Source organism: Alternaria ventricosa (assembly GCF_023758065.1).
Source record: "Alternaria ventricosa strain BMP 2768 chromosome Unknown scaffold_5, whole genome shotgun sequence".
Classification (NCBI taxonomy): domain Eukaryota; kingdom Fungi; phylum Ascomycota; class Dothideomycetes; order Pleosporales; family Pleosporaceae; genus Alternaria; species Alternaria ventricosa.
In genome coordinates, this window is record NW_026055685.1 from 414,296 (window position 1) to 427,920 (window position 13,625).

General features: G+C 52.8%; 4 protein-coding genes across 4 annotated transcripts; 3 read left to right on the forward strand and 1 right to left on the reverse strand.

Moving 5' to 3' along the window:
- Nucleotides 1–59: 59 nt before the first annotated feature.
- J4E93_003509 (uncharacterized protein) lies at nt 60–1,565 on the forward strand (the record flags this gene model as incomplete). Its single annotated transcript, XM_049341445.1, has 2 exons — nt 60–825; nt 886–1,565. The coding sequence occupies 2 exons, from the start codon at nt 60–62 to the stop codon at nt 1,563–1,565; spliced, it is 1,446 nt and encodes a 481-aa protein (XP_049200950.1).
- A 1,369-nt stretch (nt 1,566–2,934) lies between these two features.
- Nucleotides 2,935–3,516, forward strand: J4E93_003510 (uncharacterized protein; the record flags this gene model as incomplete). The annotated part of the gene is made up of 1 exon (XM_049341446.1): nt 2,935–3,516. The coding sequence occupies one exon, from the start codon at nt 2,935–2,937 to the stop codon at nt 3,514–3,516; it is 582 nt and encodes a 193-aa protein (XP_049200951.1).
- Nucleotides 3,517–6,476: 2,960 nt separating this feature from the next.
- Nucleotides 6,477–8,198, reverse strand: J4E93_003511 (uncharacterized protein; the record flags this gene model as incomplete). Its single annotated transcript, XM_049341447.1, has 2 exons — nt 6,477–7,647; nt 7,714–8,198. 2 exons carry the CDS (start codon nt 8,196–8,198, stop codon nt 6,477–6,479), a joined length of 1,656 nt encoding a protein of 551 aa, XP_049200952.1.
- Nucleotides 8,199–11,499: 3,301 nt separating this feature from the next.
- On the forward strand, nt 11,500–12,940 carry J4E93_003512 (uncharacterized protein; the record flags this gene model as incomplete). The annotated part of the gene is made up of 2 exons (XM_049341448.1): nt 11,500–11,713; nt 12,069–12,940. The coding sequence occupies 2 exons, from the start codon at nt 11,500–11,502 to the stop codon at nt 12,938–12,940; spliced, it is 1,086 nt and encodes a 361-aa protein (XP_049200953.1).
- Between the last annotated feature and the right edge of the window lie 685 nt (nt 12,941–13,625).

The following is a 13,625-nucleotide window of genomic DNA, read 5'->3' on the forward strand; positions in this document are numbered from 1 at the left end:
CAGACAAGAACCTAAAAACTCAAAGACAGCGCTAATTGGACCTTTAGTATCTTCTCTGGATGCTGTACTTCGATCAGCTTTCCCATGATCGTTTCGGAACCGTGCGTCAGCAAGTATGGGCTCTACTACACTATCCATTGCATTCAGCAATTCTCCTGTGCGTCGAAGGCAACACCTCTCTCATCGTGTGGAACTCAGCCGTGCAAGCTCTCAAGTGGATATGGTCTATCAAGCCTGAGAATTACTCCGACTCAGCCAATGGCTACTCCGACGCCGACAGCTATATCGACTACCTTAATCAGAGCATGAACGCTATCAACGGGAGATTCAAGAGCAAACTTTGGAACACCACTTACAACTGGAACACGAACTTCACTGCTATCGAGAATTACACTGCAACATACGGCTTCAAGTCAGACGAATGGAACAATCGAACCGGTGACGTCACTCGTCATATGTTCGACAGGGCGCAAGTCTTCGTGTACGAGGCACATTATGACTCTCTGGCGAAGCTTAACGCCGTTACCTCGACTACAGCTAGTCCGCGAAACAAGCTTGACGCCGTTTCTGATGTCTTCAACACCACTACCATGCAGTTCTTCATCGGCGCAGGCTGTCTGTTGTTGGTGCTCGCGATCATGTACTGGTTCAACAAGATCCACAAGACGAAGTATGAGTTTGGCGAGATCATCAACAGAGTTGTTGTCGGCTTTACGCTTATTATCCTGGGAATCACTGTCGTCATTGCAGACAAAACCACCAGTGGTTTCAAGTTCAAGGGGAGTCATTGGATGATTCCCATAGTGGTGCTGTTCTTTGCTGCAGGTAAGTGTCCTCTACATTTGTTATCGGGAGACTGAGACCATATGCTGACTTCTTTGCCAGTACTGTTCTTTGACAACATCCTACTTGTTGTCGCACAATACACCAGCCGCCATCCACGTCACTCGCACAATCGCGATATCTCATGGGGTAACAGGACCCTGAACAACGACAGCGACGATAACGAAACTGGTGGTCTCATATCAAGATACCCCAGCCGCGCACCAAGCCCCAGCGGCACACCCAAACGTGCGCCTCGCAGCCGAAGCCACACACCAACACCTCCCTTGAACAGAGTTCAAACCGCGTACACGCCATTCACAGACTCGCCGCCTCAGCCCCGCGACTTTGTCACAGGTCCATCAAACGGCAAGGCTAGGATGCTAAGTCACAGTCCTGGCCCAGCGGTTGACAATGAAGCCACACTCCAAGACGAAGGACAGCACGCAGGACATGGCCGCGGCAGGGCCAACACAGCTGACTTCTCGTACGAAAACACGCCCACCAGTGCTTTACCCAGGAACCAAGGGCTAGGCATTGGTATCACGGTTCAGCGAGCCAGTACACCCAGCCTGTACGGTAACAATCACCAGGACGGTGATGTGCGAGAAAAGGCTACTTGGAAGAGCTTGGGCGTTATGACTGAAAATGATTATGAAGGAAGGGGGTATGGTGATGCTGGGTTGCAGCAACCGATGCGTGCAAGGGCTGTTAGCTTTGAGGATCATGGGCCTGGCGCTTGATCATCTCTATTGACACGGCATATGTGGTGGATGGATTGATAGTTTAGCGTGCATTTTGTCGGTGTTCTGTACTCTTGGAGATCTAGTTGCAGCGCTTTGCGACTTCTCATACCGCAGCGTGGCTTCCTATAGTCGTTTGTCTCGTAGAAAGCGTAGATTGTAGTCGCCCGTTACTTTTAGATCTTTTATTTCATCGCAGTCATGTATCTCACAAAGCCAGCACACTTCCGCGTTAGGAAGAAGCAATAGTTCTGGAATGGCTATTACATTATAGCAGCTCAATTGCCCAAATTGTCCATCGCACCACACGAATCATCTCATTCCATTAGGTACTCACCTTCCTCTCGCATCGTGCCCCCAATCTCCACATCTCATGTTTTAAACCAGCCACAGGCACGCTTTCTGCCCGGGCACCAATCACAACACAAGGCTAAAAAGCTAGCGACGCAAGGCTGCAGATGCGGGGCAACCCTTAACGCTTACCTCGCCCCTCAGCAAGGCAGCCTACTTGCTGCTGGCTGCGGCGCAGTGCGGATCACAAGGCGTAGACTTGGTAAGACTCCCGAGGACGGCTACGTGGTTGTAAGCATCATCATCCAACTCTATTCCTTCTTCCCCTGTTACACAACGTCTGTACGCGGAACCGTCATTGTTGTACGAGCGCTTGCAAGTGCGAGAATCTTTGTTGCGGACGGCACGGCATAAGATTTGCAGTAAGGAAGAGCGGTAAGGGACTGTGCGAAAAAGGGGCTTGGCACCGATTTTACGTTCAGCGGGTTTACGAGGATACGACGCGAAGTGCCGAGGTTGATCGCGCAACGTGGTTTTCGCGTCCTGTGGTTTAACGCAAGGGAACTTCGCTGGCGACGACAGACAGACTGAGCAGGAAGTTTCAATTGAGTCGAGGAAGTTGCGCATCGTTGTGATTCTTGCTGCGCCTGGTGTGCGGATCGCAGAGCCAAGAGCGTGGGAAAGTCGTCATACTCGGGCGAAGGACGCGACAGAAAGGGGCGGAGGCGATTCGAATTGACATTGAAGTAGCGATTGAAGGGATCCAAAAGACGTGAAGGGAAAGAAGTAGGAGTGGTTACTTCCATTGCGACACAGCGCTGCGTCAAGGCACGTACAAACGAAGAGGAACCTTGGAAGGGAAGCCCCGGACAAAGACAGCAACAACGACGACAACGACGCGAATCCCGCAGGACACCGTCGATCCACCATATCGAAGCTTCTCACGAAACTTGCTCGTGGCTAGGAATCTGCAACATCATATCGCCATTGCTGCCGCCACCCAAAATTATTCTTATCTTTAAACCTCATCACCGCGCCCGCCAGACTTTCACCAAAAGACACGACCAAACCCATCGCCATGCTCTTAACAATGTCAACCACATACCCGCGCACAAATGAGTTCCTATCTCTACTTTCGCATTGGCACGTCCGCAAGGCCGAAACCACATTCCTCAAACGCCTCAGCATGCGCGGCCTGGAAGTCGTCGCGCTCGCAGCAGCTATGCTCTTCGTTCCACTTACCATGCACCGCGCGGTACAAGGCCTAGACGAGATATACGAACTACTAGGACGAAGAGCGCAGTCACCGTATGTGACAACCTCATGGATGAGCATCGCCGCCGCTGCGACTATGCTACTAGGATGGCACATCTGGCTCGGTCGGCTGAGTTACAGAACCATTCTAGAAGCGACATCGATACCTTTAGAAACAACTAGTACCACGGAAGAAAAGGAGTACCTGAAAGAAAAGAAGGCACAAGAAGAACGGATATCGTGGGGTCGTATACTCAGCCGCCTCGTCATACCTTGTCTACTTCTTACACTGGGTTCGCACTTCGTTTTCGATATCTTCACGCGCATCAAGGATCCCAGACCGCGGATTACGCTGAATAATGTGGACATGCAGGAAGCTATCGGGCAGCTGTATGGGTTTCGATGATGGGCCGTATGTCGAAGTAAGACATCACAGTAGGATTGGCTAGTACGGAAAGATAGTGGAGGTACGGGCATGCGACTTCCAGAAAACACCAACGGACATATCGAAGCCCGGACGTCAACACCATACTGCAACGAGCACCCCGGAGTTTCACCAGCAATCTACATACAGTCCGCGGCGAAAGATAAACGCCTCAACGCCCGGTCTCTCGTTCGTCTTACGAGTACGTACCCCAGGATATACTTCGGCCCAACTCCGGTCCCACGCCACGCCGCAGCAGCAGCAGTCTCACCCATACCCTACGACATTTCTCTCCGCATGATGTCATGCCGAAATCGACTTTCTTGTCCCGTTCATCTACCCCAGACTCGGCCTTATTGTTTACGTCGCACAAGGAATTGCGACAAGTGGGAAAGGTCGTGGCTTCGTTGGGCATCCAGCCAATGTTCTTGGCGAGAGTGCACGTGGGCACTAGCGAAGCTGGTGTGCGTGGAGGTGTTCGGCCCGATTTTCGGGGGGCGAAGTTGGATGAAGGGCCGAGTGGGCTGACGGGCCGGATGGGGTGTTAGCGCGGTTGGTTGCACGTGGTGAGGCTGAGGAAATGGGGATGGTGTTGTGGTATGCAAGCGATAGACCTTCGGAGAGATAGCAGTGTGATGCTTGTGTCTTTCTGACGAGGCTGGGAGATGTTAATTGTCGGAGGCGTGGCTTTGAAACTGGAATCGCACGGAATGTCAAGCGAGAGTGTAGCATCACTTGCTCGTAGTCAAAGATATCTGTGCTCCAGGCAAGGCGTAAGATGGTAGACGTATGGTTGGTAGAAACATTGTTATCAAGCTAGATTTCTGATTCTTATGCAATGTACGGAACTGATTTTGAAGACAATCCAATCATTCATCCCAGAATCGATGAAGAATGTCTGCAAGATTTCTGCGGACTTGATCGCACATTGCTTCATCAATGCTATACGGCGAGACCGAACGAGCTATCAATCTATAGAGAAGCATCTGATTCAGCCCGAATTACACAATCTGGCATGCTTCGCATCCAACGCCGGGTCAAAGATCACAGGGTCACTATACTCACAGGTACGCTACTACTACTGTTCACCCATCTTCAAGCGGGGGATGACAGCACCGGTGCATCTAGACAAACCATCATACGTCAGATCGCTGACGGAGATATCTCGAGCCGCAAGCGTACCGCATACGACCCGCGGTAGCGTACCGTAAGACTCCAGTGGTACCCTTCCACATGACGGGCGTCTGGCTCGCGACCGCGCAACGTCAAAAACGTGTACCGTACCACGGTCTCGGGGGTAATGATGGATAGCGCGTGCCTAGCGATGATCACATGTGACAATTCCATATTGGGCGTTTCTCCGCCAAGTAAAGCATGTCTGGGTATTGCGCTTTCACAAGGAATGTGTTTTCCGACGGGGAAGGACCGCGTTGTTCAGTCTATCAGCTGCGATGGTCAGTACGCGACAACTGCTCTATATTACCTCTTTCTGCGATGTGATCCTGTATCCCACGTTGATACCAAGAGATAGAGCGCCCAAGAGCTGTATCGCGGTTCCGCAGTCTTAGATGAAGCTTGGTCTTCAGCCATCCATTTTCCGTAACTCCAATAACATGATCAGTCCACGATGTGAACAATGCGGGGAAAGATGGAGCCGTCTGGCAATCCCGGTTAGACAATCCACACGTTATCAATTGCGGAGAAGGTCCTGCAAGGTACGGACATCGAGCCAAAACGACGTGAACCAGCATGAATAGTGTGTTCACGGCAGTGGGAGGCTCCAATGCGTCGACCCGGAGGCGTGGTGTAGGCGGGATCGCGGTGCGCCACCAGCGGTACCGGGATGCTGGCGACGGGATCAGTTGAACGTTTTGGGATGTAAAGAGCGATGGTATATATCGCGCACCGACGCAAACATGCGATGGCCTGAGATGTCGTCTGCCCTTAGTCGAGTGTCTGAGATAAGCTTAATGGTGTTGAGGCATTTGAGGCACGGTCGCGTAGATGCGCATAGGATCTATGAGCCGAGCGAATGGTCGGCTGTCTGTCTCGAGAACTCAGGTTTTCCCGCGGTCCTTTGTCAAGGATGTCTGCAGCAGCGCCGAAAGCCTGGCGATAAGACATGTAAGACATCGTGCGCACCTCACGACCGTGTTCTTGGATCGCAGGGCGTCCAGGTGCAATCGTAAACCTTGACCAACATTGAAGGCCGGCAACTGCATGCATAGGCGTGGGTGAACTGATACGGTTTGATAGTGGCGTACACGGGGGCTGACGCGAGGCGCATCGAGGCAGACATGGCGCATCGCGACGATAGCGGAGAAACTTTCGGAAAGCATTGCCAAGCACTTTAATATGTTGGAGAAGATGCACGCGTATGAATTCGGGCGACTCTGCCGAAGCCTGGTAGATGGAGTGCAAGCTGCAGATATCTTGCTCCATTGACTCCATGCAGGCGAAATGTCGATCGACGTTGAGAAGTAATTGCGACCGTGCCTTAGTGAGACAAAGCATCTACCGTCTCGGACCGTATGATGCTAGGTAAGCCTGCGCGTGACAATGAATGTACCGCCGGCGTTGCCAATAATAGTAGTGTCGCGTGGGAGGCCTCGTAAGGGTGTGTCGCATTGGATAGTCGTCTTAGCAGTGTCGCTTAGGCTATTGCAGCGGATGCCACAATTAAGACATCACAGTTGAAGCTCAATGTATGTTGTCGCTTGGGTATCTTTCTCTGCCTCGCTGTTTGTCGCATGGGTATAGCGGAGGTCGGACATCATTCGCAAGTCGCTATTGCTCGAGATTCGCAGAATGAATGGGTATTGATTTATGTAAACGCGCAGCCAGTGCTCATGGGCTTCTGGCGATAGAAAATCTATCCAATGACGTTAGATCATGGCAGAACATCTCTGCTATACAGGTTTCGCTGATTCGCTTAAAGCAATTCAAACAGCACGCTTGTCCACGGGGACGTTGCGCTTCAGTCCGATGAGCTGAAGCATCTCGGTCCAGAAGCCGACAGGCGGTGTGATGAAGGAGGCCTCGTAGGCGTCGATGAGAGGAGCATCCCAGACAAGGTCAACCTCATGCGGCTTCAGCCACTTCGTCCTCTTGAAGAGCTTCCAGAACACGAACAGGATCGGAGCAACACCAACCATGGTGTAGTATGTGAAGAAAGAATCGATGGAGAATTCTCCCACAAAGGTGCTGTAACCGTACACGAATACAACGCAGATCTCGAAGCATAGCGCGAACCAGGTACCGTAGGGCTGGAAGTAACCGCAGTAAGGGAGGGTCTTACGGTCGAGACCCTGGACCTTGCAAGCCTTGTAGAATGCGAGGTAGGTGCCGCACATGACGATGTAGTTTATGATACCTCCGGCGGTGATGATGTTGACGAGCCAGGTCAGGACCTTGGCGGAGTCGGAAGACAGCTGGAGGAAGGACAGGAACGGGAAGATCATGACTACCACAAAGCAGTAGATGGGAACACCGTTCTTGGTGCACTTGCGCAGGAACTTAGGAGCGCGGCCCTCGATCGCGAGCGAGTACAGACTGCGAGTCGCACAGTACGTGTACGTGTTTCCGGCAGAGAAGATACTCGTGATCAAGAGGGCATTGACGAGATGGGGAAGGCCACCAATGTTGAGGTTCTTCATGGCGATGACGTAGGGAGACGCGGCTGCGCTGCTCTCTCCTGCCTCCAAGACACTGACGAGCTCTGGGTCGTTGTAGGCTAGAACAACGCCAACGCAAAGAGCACCGAGGATGAAGAAGGCACCGAATCGGAAGTAAACCGTCTTGAATGCAGTCTTGATGTAGGCACGTGGGCGCTTGGCTTCACCGGAGACCATAGAGATGTACTCAGGACCAACAATGCAGAAGGAGGCAGCCCAAAGGGAGCCGAGGAAGCCTTCGAAACGATCGAGGTCGCTGCCGCCGGGCATTGGGCCCGGGTCGCGCCAGTGTCGGAAACCGTAAGCATCCTTCTGGGGGTTACCTCCGACCATGGTGATGAAGGTGAAGCAGTAGAGGATGAGGATCAGCAGAACCTTGCCTCCAGAGAGCCAGAATTCAGCTTCACCATACGCCTTTACAGCTAAGATGTTGCAAGCACTAAAAGCGATTAGTTCTTGTTCTTTACATAGGATACTACCCTTAGGGCAAACTGGTGGGTCTTACGCGTATAGGACAATGACACCCGCACAGACGGCAGCGACTGGAATGTCATCTCTCCAGAAGCGCAGCACAATGTTAAGGGCCGTGATCTCAAAAGGGATCAGCAGGGCCTCGTAGAAGAAGAAGTTCCAGCCAGCCATGAAGCCTAGGGACTCATCAACCCATTTTCCAGCCATTCGGATGAAGCCTCCGGATACAGGCATGAAACTGGCCATCTCGGCCATGGCGTTGTTCACGAGAGCGATGATGCAAGAGTATCCAGTGTATGCGAGGAGTAGACCGAGGGGACCGCCCTTGTTGAGAGCACCACCGATTGACACAAACAGAGCAGTACCAATGGAACCACCAATAGCGATGAGCTGAATTTGGCGGTTACCAAGGTGGCGCTGCAGGTCGTCGGAGTTGTCGGTCATCTGGCCATGTTGGATATCGTCACCAGGATACGCCTCGCGGACGTACTCTCCAGAATACTTCTTCTCTTCGGCCATGGTTGCAATGGGGGATTGTCGCTTTAGGCAAAAAGGGAATTGTCGCAAGGGAGTATTGTCGCGTATGGAAAGTCGCTTTGGTATGGGGTTTGTCGCTCTGGAGTCGACGCTTGGGGGAGGGATCGACTATCAGTCGCGTGGGGGAGCAGCAAAAGCTACGACAAAATGAGTTGCACTGGAGGCCAGTGAACGGAAGGAAGGCTACAACTTGGTAGAGGAAGTGAGATTGCCCTTGGTCGGAACCAGGACCCTGGGGGTGAAGGGCGCGGTACTTATACGGAGGACAGGCGCGGCACACCCAGTGTGCCTTGTCTGTGGATCCTCTCGGTGGTGAGCGCTGCGATGCCACTACGAGTCCAAAGAGGTTTGGTGGGGCGCTAGGCGACCGGCGACGACTAACGCACTGGGGCGTAGTCCATGTACCGCAATTCTGGGCATGGGATTCGACGGTACAGAGTTTTCAACCCACCCCGGCTGCACAGCTGCGTAGCGACCCCGCTCGTTTTGTCGCACGCGAATGGGGATGCGCCTTGCCTCAGTAGCGGCGTCGACGGCACCACCCTACTGCGCCGGCCTGGCCAAGCCTGGCTCAGCGACGCAGCGGAAACACCTTGTTCGCCCATGGGCAAGCGCGCCTGGGTTAAGCACTGGGGTGGGCGACCAGGGCCCAGGTCCTCCGCCGTTCAAAGACAGTTAAGGGAACGTAATCCAGCGTGGCGGGCCTCCGGTGCTGGCGAGTGGCTGCATGCGAGGATACAGATGCGAGCAACAGGCAACGGACGATTTGTCACACCAAGCTCGTGGGTTTCTGGGGTCGGGCGCGATTGCTTCTGGCGTGGCGCTTTGCGGCTGACAGCTCGCATCTTTTGTGAGAAACAGGTCGTCTGATGCCGCCAGCTCCAAGCATGGGAGCCGCATAACGAAGCCTCTGGACCGGCTCTCGGCTGATAACAAGGAAAGAACGCCACGGTGCTTGATTCGTGTTCGCCGCCTTAGATACGTTGAGAGATTGGCATTGCGGGAAGCCGAGCCATGTACAAATCAAATGACGGCATCGCGCGTGAGAAGTACCGGTGGCCCTCGTGGGTGCCCTGGGCACTGCAGCCGGCACACAGTTCTGAATGCACAATAGGCGGCATCGCGGCATACGTCGGTCCTTCTCAGTCTGCCATGGAAGTCGTGTGCGACATGAAACTGATAGCCATCTTGGGGGTTTGCTTCGGCATTTTGCGCTGGTCGTCTGAATGGGGTCGCAAAGAGCGCGGCGCCTTGGGGTCGGAATGTGAAATCTGCCTACAGATAAGTTGCCTCATGCGCAGCTTCGAAGATCCGCAGCAGTAGCGAATCCCAGGAGATATTCTGTGGAACACTCTCACTGCTCAAGCCTCGAAGGTGATAGCGCTCAGCCTCTCGCATCAGCGTACGGTCGCTGTCTGCCTAAAAGCGATGGCTTCTCGGCATTGCCCCATTGTCGGCTGAGCGGCAATCGCGTCGTGTTTGTATTGAAGCCCAAGTCGTTTAAGATGCGAAATAATAATCTTGTGGTGGTTTCGGTGAACAGGAGGTGAAGAGAAGAATGGAAGTCACGATAGCAGCTTGGTAATCTTCTCTCCGACTCCGGCGCCGGTTCGTCGTCGGTTCGTCGCTCCTGCCTTTCCTGCCAGATCTCCAAAGAAGCAGCGACGGCGCACAACACATCTTCACAGGCATACACTGAGCAGGACAACGTATTCTCGTGTGTCTCTCGACTAGTGCGCAGAGAACACGACCTTGGAAGAAGGCATCTATCGCATCAGAAGTACGAACTTACGCTGGGATTGTCTAGCGACGGATCTCTTGGCCTCTAGAGCATACAACTTATCGACACGATCTGCTTACTGTTACAGAGATATCTCCATCGACGATTCACTTCCAGATCGCAGGCTCGCTGTGGCCGACAGGTCGAGGCTGTGTGCCGCTGCATGTACATTTTCCTTCTTCGCTAAGCCTTACGATGCACACATCTAGATTACTACCGCCGCTTTTAGGTGGTGTGCCGCGACACCGTCCTGACGATCACAGCTTTTCCGCGGCATTATAACACACATTTCTCGATCATTGTGCTGTTCAATCCTCTGCGCCTACACCATTTGGAGCGAGTCACGCTTCGGAACAAAACCCCTTGGTCGTAGTCATTTCTTATCGGGTTGCCGCTGGTGGAGACAAAAGGTCTCCATCCTCGACCCAGACCCACTCTCACTCCCGCCGTTCCGCGATGCTTCTGGACGGACCCTGGGATGGAACGCAGGAACCGAAGGATGTGCGGCTTTTACATGATCCCAGTCATCAATCGAACATCCTCGGACCTTTGTCTGTCGAAGTAAGCGGACCTGCCTGGTCACCCATTTTTCGAATCAAGTGCGGGAACTTTCTTCATTACACGTTACGGCCCTGGAATTCTTGCGGTAGTGAGCTTTTGACTTCTGGTGTGTCGTCTGCTATAAACAGAGGGCTCTACAATCAGGCTTATGGATGCGTCCTGGCACGCGAAGTACTAGGCAATGCCTATGACTAACGCCTTCACGATCTTGTCAGAGTTCCCGTGGGAGAGGCCATCTCACTCTAGCATACTAACATCCCAAACTCATTTTGTCGCAGTATGGATACTTGTCTTTTTCGCAAGCAACGCGGTCGCGTTACCAATACCCAAGCTCGATCATCTTTGGCCTTCATTTCCAGGTGCTCAAAGCGACAATGGGCAACGTGATGAGTCAAGAGCTGCTTCGCGATACAAGTAGTTGCAGCTTGAGCTGGTGCTTAGTCGCGATCTGCCCCGCTCCTGCCGCCTGCCTCCTGCCCCTCCATGATACGTTGGCTGCGCCTGCACTTTACGAACCTCAGCCTCACGAGCTCAGCCACGAGGTCCCTCCTGCAGCCTGAACAGTATCCTAAGTCTAATTTATGCATGGATCTGGTATCACGCGCACTTTCCTCCACATTCCTGCACACTCAACTTGTACTCATTATCACCGAGCATCTCCTTCCTCCAAGATCCCTCTCCAACTCGCGTCGCACAGCTGTGATACGTGCCCTCACAAGCCTCCGAGCGCTCTTATTACAAATCGCACCTACAACAAAGCTCCACGTCACCTATATTGCGCCTCGAAGACTGCTGTGCGACCCATCTTGCATCGATCTCAGAACGAACACTTTGGGTAGTTCTTCACACCAGTCTTGCGCACCTATAAAGCCTACATCGATCCTACCACTTTCTGATATCAACAAACACCAACATTGATCGCACCAGAGAGCACTAAATATCATGTGTCGGTGGTTCGCATATATATCACCAACGGAGCCATGCCTTCTCTCGGACGTCCTCATCACGCCAGACAACAGCATCAGCAAGCAATGCTCTGAGCACTATCTCCCGAAATTACTACCACATGGCGAGGATAAGGATCTGGATGACTCCCCAGATGAGCTGATGCGTATGCGCAACTCATTACTGAATATGGATGGGCTTGGCATTGCTTGTACGTACTACAATACCTTCTTAGATCATCGTACACGTTCTCAGCCGCATGGCGGCACGGCACCGATGTTCACAGCGGTCATCCACCCACCCCATTCAAGGGAAGAACTAAGCTCCTATCTCCGTGAAGCATAATTTTCATTTTTGTTTCATTTCAAAAAGGTCTTAGATGACCACGCTGCCTAAGCAATGCACGAACCTCAAGTTTTTAGGGCAATGTAGACTTCGGGAACATGTTCACTTTTTCCATTAGTTCGAGTGCACCCGTCCTATACATGAGATACAGGGACTTCGAGGGTTCCAATGCGAAACACATGATGCAACCAGTCAGTTGACAACTGCTCACATGCACCCAGGGTACACCACTGCGACCTCATCCTACGTTAAGCACGTCACAGGCCCCCGCCCCGCGCTCTACAAGTCCCAATCCCCACCCATCAACGACTTCAACTTCAAATCCCTGTGCCACAACACAGAATCGCAATGCGTCTTCGCCCACATCCGCGCCACAAGCGGGTCCGTCGTAACGCAAGTAAACAGCCACCCCTTCGTATTCGGCCGCCACGTCTTCATGCACAACGGCGTCATCTCAAACTTCTCGTCCATCCGGCGCGACATGACATCCCTCCTCTCCTTCGACGCCTACTGCAACGTCCTCGGCAGCACAGACTCCGAGCACGCCGCCGCCCTCTACATGACCAACCTAACCAACAGCGGCACCAAAGAAGCCTGGGAGAAACCCTACCCCCTCAAGAAGATGCTCGAAGCCATGCAGAAAACCGTCGTCCAAATCCTCACTTTGCAAAAACGCACACTGGGTGAAGCCAACACACCCAACTCCCTCAACTTCTGCACCACGGACGGCACGAAAATGCTCGCCATCCGCTTCCGCAACCACGTCTCGCAGCAGCCGCCTAGTCTCTACTGGTCTGAGTTTGCGGGCCGCACGCTCAATACAAAGTTCCCTGGTGACCCGGATAGTAAGGATGGCGGGAGTGCGGATGCGGCGGGCGAAATCGGTGAGGCTGGTGCGATGGGCAAGCACACGATTATCGCGTCCGAGCCTACGACGTATGATGAGAAGGAGTGGAATTTGATCAAGAGGAATTGCGCGTTGATGGTTGATGAAGATGGGATTGAGCGGGAGGTCGAGATTGAGTATGATGAGGGGTTGAATGCGAGGGATCCGAAGTTTGATGGCCCTTCTGATGTGGCGGGTGGGAAGTAGATGGATGGTAGTGGTGGTGGATTGATGGCTTGAGACTCATACATGATCAACCTAGAAGGGGACTGAACACCTTGGAGTCTGCATGATCATAAGCTTTACTGGTTTACTCACTTCATCCTTGTGTAGTCTGCACATCTTATCAGATTTGTTTTCTTGCGTGAAGTGCATAGGATGCGTAGATCATGTTTATCTGCTGTTTTAGTTTGGATCATCTCGTTCCTGCGGCCCTTACGCAACCTCTTCTTTGCTCAAGGTTAGTTCTAGCGGCAGGCCAATGTGGCTTTCTTCCTCTTGCACCTGCATGCCACCCTTCACATAGTTGACTTCGAGTTGAATATATTGTTTGATATTATTACCGATCGGACGCTATTAGATCGAAGACAGACTATGGTACAAAGGCGTCCAGGTATACGCGGGAGGTATCTGACAGGTGCCATTGTTGTCGCGAAAACGATTCGCCTTCGCTAAAGTTAAATCTCAAAGTCGATCAAGTGCAAATCCACTCATCCCAGCGATCACCTATACCCAGCCTCACCGCTCCACGGTATACCATCCGGCCTAAGTCCCATAGCTTCTTTCTGCTCCATCTGCTTCCTCAACTCGGCTTCTCGTCTCGCGTCTTCCACGTACCGTAACCTCTCCCTCCTAGCCTTCTCCTTCAACTCTCCGAACGGATCAAATCGCT